The 18,923-nt window shown below is 40.3% G+C and overlaps 1 protein-coding gene across 15 annotated transcripts in view; it reads right to left on the bottom strand.

Annotated features, from left to right (window-relative positions):
• Window positions 1-173: 173 nt before the first annotated feature.
• The window catches only part of TNRC6B (trinucleotide repeat containing adaptor 6B), a 149,456-nt gene continuing 130,706 nt past the window's right edge, over window positions 174-18,923 (bottom strand). For 12 of the 15 annotated variants that reach the window (XM_086752522.1, XM_086752498.1, XM_086752514.1 and 9 more), the window contains 4 exons: window positions 17,610-17,930; window positions 17,149-17,219; window positions 15,150-15,289; window positions 174-14,310 (listed from right to left, as the gene is read on the bottom strand). In XM_086752522.1, the coding sequence (XP_086608648.1) occupies window positions 13,917-14,310; window positions 15,150-15,289; window positions 17,149-17,219; window positions 17,610-17,930 (926 nt within the window). In that variant the 3' untranslated portion in view covers window positions 174-13,916. The remainder of the gene's footprint in view (window positions 14,311-15,149; window positions 15,290-17,148; window positions 17,220-17,609; window positions 17,931-18,923) is intronic. The other 3 variants (XM_086752587.1, XM_086752529.1, XM_086752507.1) reach the window with 2 other exon arrangements.

Consider the following 18,923-nt stretch of genomic DNA (forward strand, 5'->3'; position numbering starts at 1 on the left):
GCCCCGCTGTCGCGAAGAGACCCCGCCCCCCGGCGCGGAATACGGCGCCGAAGGGGAGGCAGCGCCCCCTGGCGGGAGGAGGCCGCGCACGGGGTGAGGGAAGCGAAGATGGAGGCGAGGATAGGGCGGCAGGATCCACGCGTGACGGAATAAAAGTGCAGAAAACACGAGCGTTAAATGCTTAGCAGCCAAACACATTTATTAGTCTTTTTTTTTTTCCAGGAACCCAAAAATATTTTGTAGTTATAATGTAAGCAACTGAGTTGCACATAATACAATCATATCTTTCAAAAAAATAAAAATAAAATAAAAACAAAAAAAAGCTGTTTAAAAGCCCAAAAAAACCTTCAGAAAACTTATATAAGTATTACACCATCTCTCAGTTTCAATGAAATGACGACGACTTAGTTCCTTATTACTCTTAACTTGTCACACTCCAATAAAACATCACCCTTTTTCTTTTTTCTTTTTTTTTCTCTCTTTTTTTTTTTTTTTTTTTTTCTAAATCCAGCATGAGAAATACAGTACCTGCTATGGCAAAAATACACATAAAATGCAACATTTCAGCTTATTTGTACATTAGTAGAGTTTAAACATTTTATTGTTGGTTTTTCTTTTTAAGTGAACCAGTGATTTTAAGTACCACTATACTAAAAGTAAAATAAAAATATAGAAAAGGAGGAGAAGGGGGGCAGCCAGCCATACAAGAGCACCTTCTAAAGTGCTGAGTTTCTGTGTCCATGGAAAACCCTTAGCGAGTTCAAACATCTGAGAGTGTACGGGATGGAAATTACGATGAAACCTGGATATGCAAGACATTGTGTCATCTCCTCTACATTCTCCCCGTTTGTCCTGTATCTTTCTTTACTGCACGCTAGAGAAGGAGGGGAGAAACCAGAGCTGATGTAAGAGTTTAGTAAAGGAAGCCATTTCAAGTATAAGAAAAAATAAACACTTATAGGTAACTTGCAAATAGCATCGCTATACACACAGCCACTATTTTTATTATTACAATGTCTGCTTCTGGGGACAGTGTTTCAGGCAAGAGGACTTTAGCTGTACCTTCCTGTTACCTATTTATGTGCAAAGTAGAAAAGCTGCCTTTTCTAATCCAGCCATTTTGGACATCGTTGATTTTCTGTTCTGCAACCCCCTCCCCTCCACGTTGCAAGGAGGGAGGAAGGTGGCATTATTTTACCAAGACTAGATGAAATGAATCTATTTCTCCATTCGTCTTCCAGACACACTCTTCTCCCATTACTTGCTGGCAATGAAGAGAAAGTTGCCAAACCTCTGATGCCCACTAGTAGCCAGTTTCCTGAACAGGTAAGAAGGCATTTACCTTTGTAAACATAATCCCTTATGTTTGTGGAACTCAAAGCAGCATTTCGTATCTCCATCCAAGCGGCGGAGATAAAAATAGATCAGAACGCTCCCCCGTCACTGCTTCTCCTCCTCCCCTTCCCCCCCTCCCGCCCCCAGAAAGATTATATTTGGTTACTTTTGTTAAAAGGTGGGTTTTTTGATTCTTTGGGGAAAATACTTAGCATTTAATTCAAAGTAAACATTACAGAATTACATACTGCTGTTTGTTCTGCTTTCTAGGTGAGAAAGAAAGAGCATCGTGCATCAGATATTCTGCACGTTTTAGACAGCGTACGGCAGAAATCCAAAACACGTATGTGTGTAAATCCTACAGGTGCACGTGCATGATTTCAGCTTCGATCTCTGCAGAATCACTGCACATTTCACCTGGAGTACTGGCAGAGATGGAGAAAGTGGCATACGGCAACAGCGGAGAGATGTTCCTAAGGCCACAGGGAGCAATACAGGACAGAGAGGACCAGGGAGTGTCAGACAGCAAGGCTTCGGGCACAAAAACTGTATTATTGATATTTCAAAGGCCAAATTCCAAAAGGCAGGGGCTCACATGCACATCCCTGAGACGCACATCCAAGAAACAGCGACCATGTGACTAGAGAGGGGAGAAAGTAGCAGAGGTTCCCTGACAGCTGTGGGATTTACCCAGTGAAGACCTTTTCCCCCACCACCCTCCCAGAGTCGTTCTGGGAGAGCTGTAAGGCATATACACAAGCAGCATCTACGACCATTCCCTCTGTTCCTACGTTTTATTGGCAGGTGATGATGGCTTCTGTATATCGTGGACAAGAAGAGACACTGCACTTGAAGTGTCACTGGTACACACTGAAAGTAATTCAGGGAAGGAAACAGAAAGCTACTCTGCCTTTCATCCCTGGAGCAGCAGCATAAAGTGGCAAGGTTCTTCATATTACAGTCCCCTCTCTGGAACTACGCACCACCACCTCCCCTTCCTGACGGGAGGAAAAGATGTGTCCACTTGAAAGATGACATTACCAAAAACGCTATTGAAAGGCAGGGAAAAGTACACAAACTGATTCCGATTTGGTGATCTGATGAAAGAAGCAGCAAGCTCAAAGTATTTCAATCAAGTCTGAAACTCATCTAGAAGTCCAAGTAGAGACGTGTGACCTGTAGCAACACTGGCATAACTATGTAAGGAAGAGCAGCAGAAGGAAACTGGTGTAAAAACAGACAATCTCCACCAACTTCTGTTATTTAGGATCTGAGTGTCTGATGGCTTTAATAATTAAAAAGAGAGGTTATCTCCCTCCACACAAGCAAACAATGTAAAAAGAATGAGCGATCTTGCTGTAAAAATCTCCTAATACGTCTATCATGCTTTTCATCTTTAAAGCACTTTACAAACATTTACTAGTTGATCCTCACAAAACCTCTGTGAGGTAGGTAAGTATTATTATCACTCCCGCTTTACAGATGAAAAAACAAAGGCAAAGAAGTTAAATGACTTGCCCAAGGCAATGGAAGAGTAAGGACCAATGTTAAAATTCAGGAGTGACAGGGCTTCTGGTCCTGTGCTCAAAACCACTGGTTCAAACATTTTTTTTAGAAAGGAGATTAACAGATGGAAATAAAAGCCCCTTAAGTTTAGAAGAAAAGGTAAGATTTAAAAGGTTACATCAGAAGGGGAAATGTACCACGAGGTATTTTTGTGAGCAAGTTTAAACTTCAGATTTTTCTCTTTTTTTTTCCTTTTCTTTTTTTTTTTTTAAAGGCAATCTGACAGAGTGGAACCCTGATAAGATCACATCTGCAAGGCAGGCACAGATGTGAGAGTGATCATCAAGTCTATTACTTATTACAGTACTGTGAACATCAACAAAATAAAATTGCTGCATGAAAACACTGAATACAGGCAGGATAATCTCTCAGTTTATGATATTACATCTAAGATAATGCCAAGGATAATGCAGGTACCATGGTACACCATGGACAAAGGAAAAAGTCAAGTCAAAGGATCCCTACTAAGATGACAAAGAGGGCAGTGAGATCTAAATTTTTCTGAGGAGATTGCTCCTGGAAGATCAGCAAGCTTCAAGGAACACACATAATTCACAATGACTGCATTTTGGAGATGTGAGGAAGTGAATCCTGTTTTATGACCATTACGATACCACCTTATAGTAAAAAAAGGATCATTTATTTTAAACAGAGGGCCTTGTCTACACATCAGTCTACATTCCCTAAAATGTCACACATTGCCAACGTTAATGCTAAGTCACCAGCAGCAACACCAGACAACAAAGCACTGGTAGCTGCTGATGTTGAAAAAGCACAGTCCTCATAATCGCGCTTTGAACAGCACTAGAATGTAAGTACCACCTCCACCATCTTTTCAATAGTTGTGCTGTCACTGCACGAGCTGTGCCAGAAACAGCAGCAAAGAAAATTATCGGAAGAAAGCGTAGACATCAAAGATCAGCTGTGTTCCAATTCTCCTAGAAAAGCACAAGGACTGCTGTAATGGAAAACAAATAGTAAATTCAAAAAGGACAGTGCCCGTGGCACCGTGTTTCCTGAGCTTGACAAGGGCCAGAACACAGGAGGCGGTAGATAGTTTCCCAGGTAGAGCTGGTGTCCCATTCACCCTATTGGCCCTGGGTTAACACTGCACGGCTAGCATTCACAAACCTGCACAAGGTTCAGAGCTGATTTTGTTTTGCAGTCAACGTTAGTTTTTCAAATCTCTGCCCAGTTACCTATTGGCCAGCTTCTGAAAAAGAGAGGTTCTTATCAACTCCTTTTTATTTCAAAGTCATCACCTCCCCACTTCCCCAAACTATAATGGATATACCATGGACACAGAAACTCCTAAACAGTTTAGCAAAGCTATCTTTGTCCCCTACACCCCCTTTGCAGAATGCATAGTTTACAATTCACTTACAAAATAAAGAAGCAATGCTGACCACATATGGGACCTTTTTTTTTTTTTTGAAAAAAGAACAAACAACCTCTTCTTAAGTTCAGTATCAAAATTCACATTTGCATAATAATACATTTCAAGGCCATTAGAGAGGAATGAGAGCGAAGCAAAGAAAACTGCAGAGTCTCTCCTCTCTTTGTCTTCCTGAATAGAGCTGAGGGATCCCACTAGAGTTTCTTTTCAGGGTGGGAATTATGAAGGGCTACAGTGACAGCTCTTGATCTTGTACACCTCATGTTTTGGGTGGGACGAAGAGGTGAATTATTAGAAAAAAAAAAACCAAAAAACAAATGGAAGGAGACACTGCAGATTCCCATGTTTAGCTACAAACAGCTTCGAAGAAACAAAAAAATTACTTCAGATTTTTTTTCCTTTTAAACACTTCTACCTCACCATTTCAAAAACTCTTTTTTTCTTCTTGTGTAATACCCTGTTCATTTAAATGGCAACATTAACTGTGCTGGAAGTTGAAGGGTTGAAAAAAATAAATTTTCCTGTTTCTCTTATCAGGACACGGACAGAGAGGGTCAAAGTGTGCCTGCACCCACTATTTAACAGAAGCTACAAAACATCATCTTCTCTACATGTATAAATTTGTCTCAAACATCACTGTGTTTCAATTCTCCAGTGCTTACAAAAAATAAAGCCACACGCACTCACACTCATGCACACAAACATAAAGAGAAGCCACATAATACATATACAAACTCAACCTGCAACAGCAGACTACCCTAAAACTATCAACAGCTTCTGTGCACCATATGACACCCCTTCACATCCCCCCACCCTGATCTCTACTACACATGAATACATACTGTGCAGTGTAGAGACCAGCCCAAAGATGCTGCTTGTCAAAAGGGACCAGTGGGCTGCAATCTCAATGTCTGACCTCTTGAAAGAAGAAATTGACCATTGGCTCCCATCACGCCCAAGCGGTCTCCTCAATTAGACAGTCACTATACTCACAAAGGCACATTCATAAATACCACATTTAACTTACTGCTTGTAAAAACATAGGAGGAAAACGTTAAGCGCTTATACCCCAACCCATCCCTACTGACCCAGCAAGAAGTATCACAATAATGTATCACTTGGTGAGACCTTACTCTACCTTTAGAAGGTACATATTAAAGAAGTCTTCCAATACCTCTTTTTAATTTTCTTTTTTTTTTTTTTTGCATAAATGAATGCTTTTTTTTTTTGTTTGTTTTTGGCTTACATAGTTTGGAATACAGCACACTCACTATAAAGCTCTGTTGTAAGGCTACCCCCTAAAGTAAGGCTGTTCTACCTTGGCTTGCATTTTTCACTTCATTTTGCTTCTTCTCCACACGTTCCCAAAACAAAAACAAAACACACCACACAGCGCCTTATATAGAAAGGGTAAGCCATATCTGGCAGGGAGAGGGAAGGGAAAGGAAGGACACAATATCAGAACCATGTCACTTAACATAGCTATTCTAACAAGCTGTGCAACCTGCTCTTACTGCTCCACAGTAAATAATGAAGAAAATGTTCACTTATGGTTGTGTTTCATCTGAAACAGGAGAAGCTTCCACTTTGTCTCAATTTAAAAAAAAAAAAAAAAAAAAACAGATTAAAAAAAATGAGGAAGTTAGTTCTGTGAATGTAACAACAAACACTAATACCCAAGAGGAGGCATTCAGTGCTCAACGAAACACTTTTTGCTAAGCACTGCTTCCTTGTATTGCGCATCCATGCAAAGCTCTCCAGTCTCTTCTCTTAGCCTCTGCCCACCACGATCAAGAACTTTTGCTGCAAAAATACTTAATGCTGGCTGGCACAATGCATTCTTCCCCCCTCCCACCCCCTTCTTTTTTTTTTTTTCTTTTCCCCTGGAGTGTTCTGTATTAATTTACAGAAAGGCTGTCAAGAGTTGAGTCAAAAAACTCCCTTTCTCACTACAAAGTTAACAGGAGCCCTAACACTGCTGAATGTCACCAGTCCCAACTGTCACACACACACACAGGGCGAAAATGGCTCTTTGCAGAGGGCACTTGGTTTGCTAGAAGCTTGCTTATATAGCACAGGATTCTGGGAGACTTTTTGAGAAAAAACTTTCCTGCATAGCTCGATGAAAAGCAACACGCACACCAACTGTGGATGCAAACGGACGCTGTCTGCTGCGTGCCACAGATGAAGCTGCATCTACCTTGGCCTGACAACAGTTTTAAAAATAGGCTCCAAACCATCAGGAGCTGTGGCGCTTTTTGTAGCACAGACGAAACCTTAAACCACTTTTCATATAAGGATTAGAAGCTATAGTTACTACATCACAAAGTTTAAAGTCTCACATAACACCACAAAATAGAGAGCTATATTTTAAACAGGACCCTGACTCAGTTTTAACAGCAATGTAGACAGACCCTTGAATTCTACTGCAGACAAAGCTCTGCTCGGTGAGTCACTACAAAATGGGCCTGTTTCCTATTATCTACTGCAGGGGAACTTTGGTAAAATTCAGCAACACTGGTATTTACAGTGATGGGACACTTACGCAAAACATTGTGAGGGATGTGAACTAGCAAGGCTGCTGAAAATCTCCAGTTAGGCTCTTGTCGTTTAGCCCAACCAACAGTTCTGCTCCAGCATAATTTTTGCTTTGTGTTTTAGGTTTGGATGTGAACTCAGGACAAGAGGGAAAACCGGCTCTCTCCACATCAGAAAACTTTATGTATTTCTCCCCATTACTGTTAACACCCTTCTGCCACAGGTGGAAGCCTAGTACTGGAGGTGAAGGAAGAGAGTTTGGGTTTTAGACATCTGTATTTTGATAACCACAGGAATGACTGGTAACAGTATCAGTTCCTAACATTGTGAAATAATAGAAAGTAGACTAGAGAACTGAAATGTTATTTTGTGCAAAATCGAATTAGACAAACCAACAGATTCTGCATATGTTGTTTCAGACTCAGGACCAAAGTTGCACTTCAACAGCATTTGTTTGGTTTTTTTTTTTGGTTTTGTTTTTTTTTTTTTAAGAAATCATTTCAACTTAAGTTTTCTTGGCATTACTTTCCTGCCCACAATACATGCATGCATATTTACAATTCAGAAAGCTGCTTCTGCTAGGGGAACTTTACCTCTTTAGAGAGAAAAAAAACCCTACCTTTTACTCAATCAGGACTCATACCCTGAGATGCTAACCATCCACCACAAAATCAGCATTTCAATCCACTTGAGAAACCTGGATACTAAGGTGACATGATTTACAGTGAATGTGATATACGCAACAGAGATGTTTTCTGCACTGGAAATACAACAGGTCCTCATCTGCTACCTTGGCCCTCATCCAGCTAAGGTTTACTTACACAAAGAGTCCTTACCCAAGCAGTACTCACTCATTTAAGGTCAGTGGGACTAATTCATATGAGGATCACTTCTGATTTCCTGGACCAGACCTGGCCAAACTTGTGTCTCTCAGATATACAAACAGTACTCCTCTTAAAGTCAACAGGAAAACAATATGCACAAACAAAACTAGAAGCCTAAGAGGTAACTGTAATAAAGAATGAAGCAAAAAACCAAACCAAACAGAAAAACCTCTACAGTACTGTTTGGATATACCACTAAGAAATAGTGGAAGATGTGGCAGCATTTTTAGGAAGAAAGAAGAGGGGAAAAGTTCTAAGGAATAAATGTTTAGAAACTTCATTAAAAAAGAGGTCAACTTAATAAAAAGGTTCAATTGTTAATCTTTGAGGTGGTTATCCCAGTCAGTTTGTTGAAAATATTCTGTTTATATTGCAGGGGAAAGACACAATTGGCTTAATATTCTTGCTCCTTACACAAGCCACTTAACATGAAGCAAAATAAAACACTTGTAAGAAAAACCTGACACACTGTGATTTGAAAAAAACCCCAAACCAAGAAAAAACCCACTCGCAAGACTGCCGGGCAAGAGTCCAGGCAAAAGCGTAACATCACTGGGAAAAGACAGCAAGTCTTCCGAAGCGCATGGTACTAAAACTGCTTTCCAAAATAAATGTCAGAGGTCTCAATACAGGCTTCTGAGCTGTACCCCACCTTTTTTTTTCCCAGCCTGCTAGACTTTGTTTTAACTAGTAAAATGGAATACTGAAATGGACTAATGAACTATCAAAAACCCATTAAAAAACTCTCAGCTTAACACACACTGCAGGGTGGGGTAAGAAAAGTGGCTTCTACTTGCTTAGCAGATGGCTAAAATGGTTTGGTTGTTTTTTTTTTTTTTTTTTTTTTTTTTTTTTACAAATTAAACACTGAAGGATTCAAAACCAGGAAAAAATCAGGAATGCTGAAATCACCTGTAAAGTATATATATGTTTAAACTGTGTAACTCGGAGAATCAAAACCAAGAACAAAATGATAAAAATAGTTCTGTTCATCACTTCAGAAAGTAAAAAGTGTTTTTCAGTGACATGTTTGATTTGTATCTGGCAAGAAATGTCCATAGTCTATTCCAAACTGTGCTTTCCCCAGCCTCTTTTCCACATCTTTTTTGGTCAATATTTTTAAACAAGATGCTGCCACCGATTCCCTCCTTGGAACAGTTTTGTAAAAGCCCAGAAGTACCCTAACATCAATTCCTGCTGACTTCTTGCTGCTATGAGCTCAAATGGTAGCAGAATATTACAACATTAAGCGATGGTTGTTCCCAGAAGATGAGTCTGGTTAGCACAATACTCAGAAATCACTTGTAATGGGTTAGGAGTGCCACGACTGAGGCTTACGAGCAACATAATGATTAGCTACATTTAATTTGGAGAGGAACAGAACTGTCAGTTGTAGGTGGAAAACAGTAGGATTAATGTTGCTTTAACAAGTTAGGAAAGCTATCACCAAGGAGACAGTCACTAATGTTTGCAGGCCTGCACGTTTAGAGAAAGGCAGAGCAAACTGTTGCACTACAATAGGTTTGGACCCTTCAGCAGTCAGTCACAACCCACTTCCAAGTGACTGGCAAGTTCCTGGGCTCTTTTTTTCTAAATCCTACGATTTCCTCTCTTTTAGGACACTGCTGATTTGATAAAACACAGCATCTGGCAGGGCACCCAGAAATTATCTTCAATAAAATAAAAAAATAAAATCCCAAACTCCTTAAATAAACCCTCCTTCTACTGGCCCATGACAAGAGTTTTTTTTTTAAAAAAAGGTCATTATTATTATTGATGCATTATTTTCAGCACACACGTATACACTCAGATGTACACGCAGCACAACAGGGAAACACTGGACAACTGATATGAAAAGGACAGGAATTTGGCATCTGATTTTTTAAAAAATAATAATAAAAAGGTATCTCAACTACTGTTATGTAACTCATTGCACGACACGCTTACGCAGCATGCTCTTTTGCCTTTAAGAACGGGTACATCTATTTCCATGAAGTGGCTACACTGCTTCACTTTGCCTCGTCTTCCCTCCCTTCCCCTACCGTAGGGCATGTGGGTGCATGTAAAAAGGCACTATAGCACGGTTTTTGCGGTTTGAGCCTAGCCATTTCAGGCGGAGTAAGCCCACGACCCTTAGAGTTGGGAGACAGAAGCTGGCCATCTGAACACCGAACTCTGAAGTTCAAGACTCTAAGCCCCGACAGCCAGCAGCAATAAGGTGAACAGAAGAATTTAACAGATATTTCCCTCATATAAAATAAAACAGAAAGACTGGTAGGTGGGGTGGGTGAAGAAAAGCAAGCAGCAAATCTCCAAATGGGGAACAAACTGACCAAATAGCTGCAAACAGGAAAGTTGATTTCTAATGTACATTTTACCGGAGTTTTTCCCTATCCTCTCCTTTTTCTGTACTGAAAAAGGCAGGATAATAAGACTACTTCATTATTGGGTATTCTGTCAGTCCTGGTTTTCTTTAGCACTACTTAAAAGTGGTTTAAAGAAGCACCATCATGTAGTTCCTGCTAGTCCTCCTAACCGGGGACTCTTTCAGTTAAATGATACTGCATTTTATTTAGTTTTACAGTTTCACTTTGCATTTAAAAAGGTGCTTGGAAGAATATTTTTGCTTAGTTTCAATCAAGAGGGAATAAAGTGATAGATTTCCATTCACACACTTCTCTTCTCCATGCAACTGCACACGTCTGCATGAGTAACAAAGCACTACAAATGATAACCCTTCTTCTCCCACAACTTGTTTAAGATTACAATGAATTTCTGTTGCTGATATTGAGAAGTTTTCTTTATGTATTTTAATTTACGCAGTCTTTAAAATTCTTGATCCCCCACTTGACAGTAACATTTGGAGATTTTTATCTTTTTTTTTTCATTTTCTTTTTATTTTTTTTTTTTAGCATTTTTATTTTAAAGTAAAAACTTTCAAACATTTTGAAGATTCAGGAACTTGTAAAAGTTTATCAACAAGAAACAGCCATCTATCTAGGATAAGGTTAAATAAACCATCTTCAAAAAACTGGCTTCCTACCCTAGAATTCCTGAGAATGCTTGCAAATTTAAAGCAGGAAAATAAAATGTTAAAATAAAAACAAAAACACTGTTAAATGCTCCCAGAGTTAGTCTTCATCTAAAATATATATATGCACTTTTTGGTCTTTTTTTTTTTTGTACGTTTTAATTTTTTTCCCTTTAAGCTTACAATGGAAGAACAATTTAGCTTTTCTTTTTAAATATTTCAAATCCCTCATTATGTCTTGTAAACAAGAGGGGCTCTAGCACCCGGCTTTCACCATAGTATCGCAATGAACTCAACTAGCCCAAAGTGCAGGAAAAGGGACCGTAGGGCAGGTTGGGAGAGAGAAGTGAGGGTGGAACACAGCAATGAACCAGCATGTATAGCAAATCATGTGACAGAACGGATACTGGCTTACTTGGGCCAAAGGTGCTTCACTAGGAAGTACTGCTGGCACAGGACTTCTAAGAACCTGCTCCGCGTGTCCGAGCGCGGCTGGTGTTCGAGCAGAGACTAGCAGAAACAAAGCTTTATGGATGTGTGCACGCAAGGGGTGCTAGCTAGCACGAGCTGGAAGAGAGCATTTTGTTTCTTTGTGCATGGTGGGAGGGATGAAGGAGGAGACATGATAGAAAAGTATATTCAGAAGGGGCCAGAGTATGCTGCACATTCCAGTTTACTAAACAAATACAAACCTACTCATACTTTTTGTCACATAACATTTTGCATATAAATCTACAGGCATGTGTATATGCAGCATTTCCCTCAGTCAGTCTTCCTTGTGACATTGGGTTTACATAGAAAGGGTGAATTAAAAAAAGCCACGTAACTCCCTAGCCCTTCCCTCCCACCCCCAGCACACAGGCACACACACACGCATGCACACACACACATCCCTCTCCATTACTTGACTCTGCTTTTGCTTCTCCCCACCCAACCCATGCTTAGAATTAAATGTATCAGACATTGTCATATCCTTCAATGAAAACGCTGAAGAAAGACTCCCCTATCCTCCCTCCCCAGGTACTAAAGCCCGAGCACTGCTCCCGCTGAGGGCTGGAATGGACAGGTATGTGCTGGTACAGAACGTCGGCACTTTGTTAGACAGTATTATAGCTAGACAACACCACATGGAAGTCCTAGCACTTATGGAAAAAGTACCGGCATCTCTCTTCCCTCTTCTCCCGGCCCCACCCCCCCAAAAGACTTCTCGCTTCATGTCAGGGGATCTTCCTTCAAGTCTGCTACAACTGTTCACAACAACAGGTCTTAAAGGTTTTGTTCCCAGCGCACACATGCACGCACACACTGGCTATCACTGTGGATTATAGGTCACCCCTATCCTGCCCAGAATACTACTACACTGATGCTAAAAAAAAAAAACCACCCCAAACCTTTCCTTAAATACAGAAATTAAAAAGCAACAGTACAGAAAAAGTAAAAACAAAAAAAACAAAAAGGTGCAATACTTTTTTTTTAAAAAAAGTCTTTGCTAGTTATATACCTCCCTAAGCAAAACCACGTACACAGGAAAAAACACAACACAGAGAAACAAAAGGAAACGTTTGAAGTACACACTGGTTTAAGAACATTCGTAAGTAAACGTTTCTGTCAGTGATGGTCTGGCACTGTAATACACCAAGGCCTGGCACAGGTAACGCTCACCATGAAGGACGCAGAAAGGAGTTAGCTGCATGTGCTTTCAGGAGATGAGGCAGGCCGGCCAGCGATTTGCTGACAAGATTTCATTTTTGTCAGTTTTAATACAAGCAGTAAATCAATTACAAGGCTAATTTGGTTGGGCTGGACTTTCAAGCTTTTGATGGATTCTTCAAGAATGGATATGGGTGCTTACTTATAGGTTTGGGCCAGAAAAGAAACATTTTTCTTTCTTTTTTTTTTTTTTTTTTAAGGTACTGAAGCTTGTGAGAGACTGAATAAGAACATTTGTCTTAGTTGCAAAAAAAAAAAAAAAGGCAATGTCTTCTTTCCTCCTCTTTTCCCCCTTGCTGGAAGAAAAAAAATGGCTTGCATTATATAACAAACATTCTAGGGTTCACTCAGTACAAAAACCCCACATGCAGACATAAATAAATAAATACACTGCTACTCAAAAGACAACATTGGTTCCCCTCTCACCAAATCCTTTGGATATGGCAGTGTTCTGCTCTACCTCAAGGTTAGAACAAGGGCTAGGAAGCAACTACCCACTCAATATGATCTGCAGACTTGAGATAGCACCCTGCTAAAATGAATTTAAAAAAAACCTACTGACAATTTTAATCCAGCCCAACTGGATTCTGCTTCAGCCACAGGGACTCCATCATGCCTGTCTTGTTTTCAGAATCAAGACATGCAGATGGCCAGCCAGCCCGTAGACCATCAGCAATGCAGCGTTTCGAGATTATATATATAGAGAAAAAAAATGCATACACACGAACATGTGCACACACACTCACACAGAAACAAGCACACATGGGCAGTTACATGTGCCAGAACACACTGGTACTTATCAACCAGCCAATCACAAAGTGTTGGTTTTTTTGTTTTGGGTTGTTGGTTTTTTTTTTTTTCTGTTTTGTGGGTTTTTTGGTTTTTTTTTTTAGCTTTTAAATTTTTAAAATTTTTTTTTTTTATTTTTTGTTTTTAAAGTGAGGCTCCGTCAAGTCTTCCCTCCCCCCCTCCCCTTTTTTCTTTTGAACCCCTCCCCTACCCCAACCCAACGTGGTAGACCTAAGGACGGAAACACACCCAGTGCAAACAAAGTTAAAAAGCTATTTTTTCAGTATATATGTTTCTTAGCAACAACTTCCGTATAACATGAAAAAGTGAAAAACTAGAAACTAATTTTTTTAATTTTTTGTGTTTAAATTTAAATGGTATGTGTACTTGCTTCACATTGTCTTTCTAAGTTGGCGTTCATGATTCAAGTATTTCAAGAGTGATATGTTCTCTTTTTGGATTCATATTCCAAACGAAAAAACTGAAGTTATAAGGGAGGCAACTATGTGCTCAGACAGTCTGTCAATGACCCACCTTTTTTTCTCTTTCCTTTTTCTTTTTTCCTTTTATAAATGTATTTATTGCAAGTTGAAAAAAACGAAAAGGTCAAGTTAGTGCTGCTGCTGTTCCAAAAAAGGTCACGAGGTCAGAGTTGAAAGTTCTAAGTTCAGATTGAATCCGACCCTCCTCCCAGAAGGTCTCCAGGTAGTAAGGGAGCAGGGCTGCCCATTCTGTGTGGATCCTCTACGCTTGGGACCCCCCACAAGCTTGAAGAATAATTTGGGGTCCCCCACAATGAAGCGCCAGTGTGATCACCCCCACTGCTGCCGCCGCCGCCACCACTGCTCCACTGCCTGACCCACCCTGTTGACCCACCAAAGAGATTCAATGCAGGTCCAACTGGATCTGTCTGGTTCTGTCCTGTCTCCAGGGACTGCCAGCCTGCTGTGGGTGCACTCGGGGTTGCTGCAGGTGTAGGGGGCTGAGCTTGTGCCAGAAAGCGACTAACCTCTTCATCTGTGGCAAACTCAGCCAGGATGGTAGTGTTTCCCAACACACACCTAGAAGACAAGATACATGGAATTAAAAAAAAAGGGCAAGGGATTCAGGGGCATGGAAACAACACTATTAGGTGCCCAGCCTGCCCCGATGGAGCGCGCAAGGAAAGTTAACAGTGAAACGGACTCAAAGCACAAGAAGTTCCATTTTATAAGGGGAACTTCTCCACCCCACCTCAACCAGCTCCCTTCCCCCCAACATTCAGTTATTATGTCTGCAACAAAACTGCCTATACAGCGTAGCTAAAACGGTAAATGCACATATTCCACCTTTCAAACAAAACAGAGGAAAAACAGGTTAAAAACCCGTGAAATTCAGGATAAGATTAGTATAGTTCAAAAGCGTTCACTGCGTTTAAGGGCTTACACCACCACTCTCCCGCACACCCTCAAGATTTTTGACTCAAAACCTCTCACATTTTCAAAACATACCAGAGTCACAGTCAGTTCCAAAAAGCTTAAGAACAGGAAACCTAAGATCTGCAGCTTTTCAAGTAAGCTATTTCAGGTGTATGTCAAAACTATAGCAGATTCCCACGCATTTGAGTTACACATGTAAGAATGATTTTCATCTGAAACAATTCACAAGCTTTTATAAAGTGGCCAAAATTGCACAGTAAGGTGCATACTGGTCACAATTCTATCGTATTTGCACCTTCTTAGTTCCGTATGTGCCAGTCTGTGCCAGCAATTAAATAAGTTTCTCTTCTTTCCCCATTGATGAATGAATGACTCCCTTCCAACCACGATAATTTAAACAAGCTTCCAAGGCGCAGCACCGGACAGACATTTTGTGTTCGTGACTAATGTAGTTACAAAGAATGGACACAGAGATTGCTCACATGTGCAGTGCAGTCTGGGCCTTGGCCGCCTCCTGTTTGGTGTTATATCGGATAAGGGCGGTGCCCTGGGTCAGGTTCAGATGGAATGTCAGCAGTGGGCCATGCTGCATGCAGATCGTCCTCAAGGTTGACCCATCGATCTGAAGAAGAACAGCCAGGATAAAACAGATGTCTGTAACAATTTCTCCAAATGTACTTCAATTCTAACTTCATCTCAGTAATTAAGAGATAATCTGCTCTCAGAAAGGAAAACAGTGAAAGCAGTGGAAAGTAAGCAAAGGTGACAGAATTTAATTTGCAAACAGAATCAGTATGCCACGACTTCTCACAATGACAACTACTTTGATTTACGGAATAATCTGACTTAATCTTTCCCGCTCACTTGTAGCTTGAGTCCAGTTTTCCCCTTCTCACTGAGTTTCTTAAATTGTCACTATCCTTATGTTGGCAGGTATTCCAGTACTTACATACAACTTCTCACCATCTTCCACCATCAGGATTTGTACCAAAGAAACTAGAATTTCTTAGTCTCCAGCACTCTGATTTCAGTAGAATTTAGATCAACCAGTACTTGAAAGTTCTAAGCAAAACGGGAAATATCACCTCTACAATGAGGGTTTTTAAAAATTAATTTTAGTGTTTTTGTCTTTGTGTGTTTTATGGAACACAAAGTCACAGAAACAGTCAGTGATCTTTCTGCCAAACCCGGCAATGTTCATTCCTCCTGAACTAATGTTTTCACAGTAGCTGTTGCCGACATTCCTTCGGCAGCAGTAACAGCTTGTAACTTACCCCCAGTAACTGCTGCTCTCCAAGGTGTTCTGTACAGACAGATTCCATTCCTGGTATGTATGCCACAGGGACACACGCACATGAATGGGATCCATATGTGCAGATACTTAAGGAATTGCTACTTTCTCCCTCCTCCCTTTCCCCCTACTATATAACACAACCTCAAATGAGGGAAAAGGAAGTTGCGTGTGGGTACAAATATGGACAAAGCTAAAACAGTAACGTGAAATGAAGATAATGTCCCTGAATCCACCTTAACCTTTATACTTCCTGCTCTCTAGCGCACTGACTCACAATGAATAGAGATTTGTTACAGAAGAGACAATTATAATCTGCTGCTTTATCTTTTCTATTAACTTAGTTAAATGCCTCCAAAATATATTCTTCTTCTGTTAAATGATTCCTAAGCAGTATTAAACTACCTTGCACAAGTGAAACTTAGAACCCTGCCTCTTCATCGCACCACTGCTGTTTCCTTCACATCAAGGAAAACAGTCTTTTCTATGAAAAGAGCACAGTTTGCCATTTTGGGTGATCTGAAGGAGACCTTAGTTTTTCCTTTCACATTGAAGTTTTCTTAAGAGTGTGGCAGAAGCATGGTAATTTATCCTGCTGAACAGGGGACACTCTGTCTAGACCTCAAGGCACTGCTGATAACCATACAGGCTTTTCCTAAGCCTTGAATACAGACTAATTGGGATTGCCTAAACCAGGATCTGCACAGAATTCATTTCAAATACAAGCAACATCTGAGAATACTTGCAAGAATAATATAACTAGACTGTTTTTGGCAGGAGTGCTGGAAACATTTTGTGGTTTCACTATGGAAACACCAAAGTGAAAACTGGCCGCTACACTAGCTTTCTTATTGACAAAATCCCAAAGAACAGTCTCTTTAACAGCTATAAACCATTCCACATTATGGCTCACTTCTAAGAAAAATCTTTCTGTTCCATATTTTTTTTTGTAACTCTACGTAATGAAAGGTCATGATGGTCATGTAGCAAAAACTGGACATCTTAAAGTTAGCTGAAGAGATTACAACACAAAAACCAACCAGACTGCAGCTCAGTTTAGTAGAAACACATCTCATGTATGCTAACAAATCTGATTTTGTTAATTTTATTCAAAGAGAAACAACTGGAGAATCCACAAGTCTGCACGTCGGTAAAGCACACAAGTTCCTAGAGACAACAACAGAAAATACCTGTGGAGTGAGATTGTGAAGAACCAGCCAGTAGCTAGGGCGAACTGAGCCACCATCACTCCAAGTAGATGCTGCAAATTAGAAACAAATACAAATAAAACCATTTTTCTTTAGTCAGGTCTTTCAGCCTCAGATTAATTCAGCATTATCAGCTCTGCTAGCGCATAAAAGCTTAATCTTCAGTCCTGAAAACAAAACCACAAATTTCCTCACATTTCACAGCAAGATTCATTTTTTACTAGAGTTTATCTTCAAGGAATTTCCCACCCACAGAAAGCATCCAGTCTTGAAAGGCCCCATGCAGTAGGTATTCCCTCCTGGCAGCTCTCAGCCCTCTTCCCTCATTCCCTTGCAGCAGGACCTGAGATTCCACACACCACCTCCATCCCCCATCCCCATCCCACCCCCAATTACTGACAGCAAATTTCCATTTCAAGAAGGAACTTTTTTTTTCCTTTTACCAGACAACTGCAACTTTCTTTCCTCCAAACCATTAGTGCTGTAAAACGTACACTCCTCAGGTCTGATCAATGGTGCTATCAGTTGATTCTTCTCACCAGAGGCAAGCCTTGAGTCCTGTGCCCCCCAGCCCCTGACCGATCGGGGTGCTGTGCTGTTCCATGGAGATGATGGTTTGGGGTTGGTTAGGCCAGGAGGTGGGCGGGGCAGCCCTGTAGTGTTCCTTGAGGAAATATGGTTTTTCCACATCTTGTTGGAGAGATGAGTGGGATTGTGTCCTATGGGATCTGGGGACCATGTTGATTTGTAATCACTGAATTTTGCTAGAAGATCAAATAAATTGTAGGCATTAGAGAAACTTATGAGATTCAATTAACTGTACTAATACTGTAAATCCTTTGACCACATTTATATCAGAGACAAGCACAAAGCATACAACCACGCAACAGTTAATTTACCATACCACCGGTCACAGTACGTTCAAACATCAATAAGATGAACAGCAACTTTTATGTCCACACTACATTTCATTTCAGAACCTGCAAATTTCTTAAAAGTTTGGGCAATACTGACATTCAACGAAACTGAACCTTCTTCAGGCCAAAAACTTGCAGAGAACCAAAATGAATACTTACCACTCTTGGACCACTAAGCTAATACTGCCTCCTAAAGATGTATTCCTATGAGGTCAAAGCTTTTTCATGAATCACAAATTTCATACAGAGTTGACACAACAGTAACAGACAAAGGCGGCCATTTGGCTGTGTGACAGCTGGACTTCTAAACAATCTTAATAGTGCATATTCATTTTTTTTTACTAGAAAGTATTACCAAATGCCGATTAGGAGAAGTTAAGACCAACAGTGGATATCTCTAACACATTTCAAGAGCCCTTTATATAAAGTCCAACAAAAGAGAAAAATTAACATACTCCCAAAGACATTACTATCAGTGATGAATATGTGGGAGCTCTTCCTAAACCAGTTATCCTTAAGAAGGTAGACTGCAGAATTCTCCCACACCTCCTGACACCAAGGGACGCTTATAATTTTGACTTTTGGTTTGATTTTTTTTTTTACTAAAAATCAAACCAAAAGTCAAAATTGCTAGAGTAATTTCTTTTCCCCTTGTTCTGTAATGAGAAACAGTGAACACAGGGCAATGTGGGGGAAAAGGCACTTGTGTTGTGAACTATCACAATAATGAATTATCTTAATTAGAACTCAAGCGTGTGTGTGTAAACAAATCTATTAAGCTCTACTCACTAACAAAAGGTAGCTAAGCTACTTATATTGATACAAAGGGTAAAAATCCAG

Source organism: Chlamydotis macqueenii, chromosome 1 (genome assembly GCF_036417535.1).
Source record: "Chlamydotis macqueenii isolate bChlMac1 chromosome 1, bChlMac1.mat, whole genome shotgun sequence".
Classification (NCBI taxonomy): Eukaryota; Metazoa; Chordata; class Aves; order Otidiformes; family Otididae; genus Chlamydotis; species Chlamydotis macqueenii.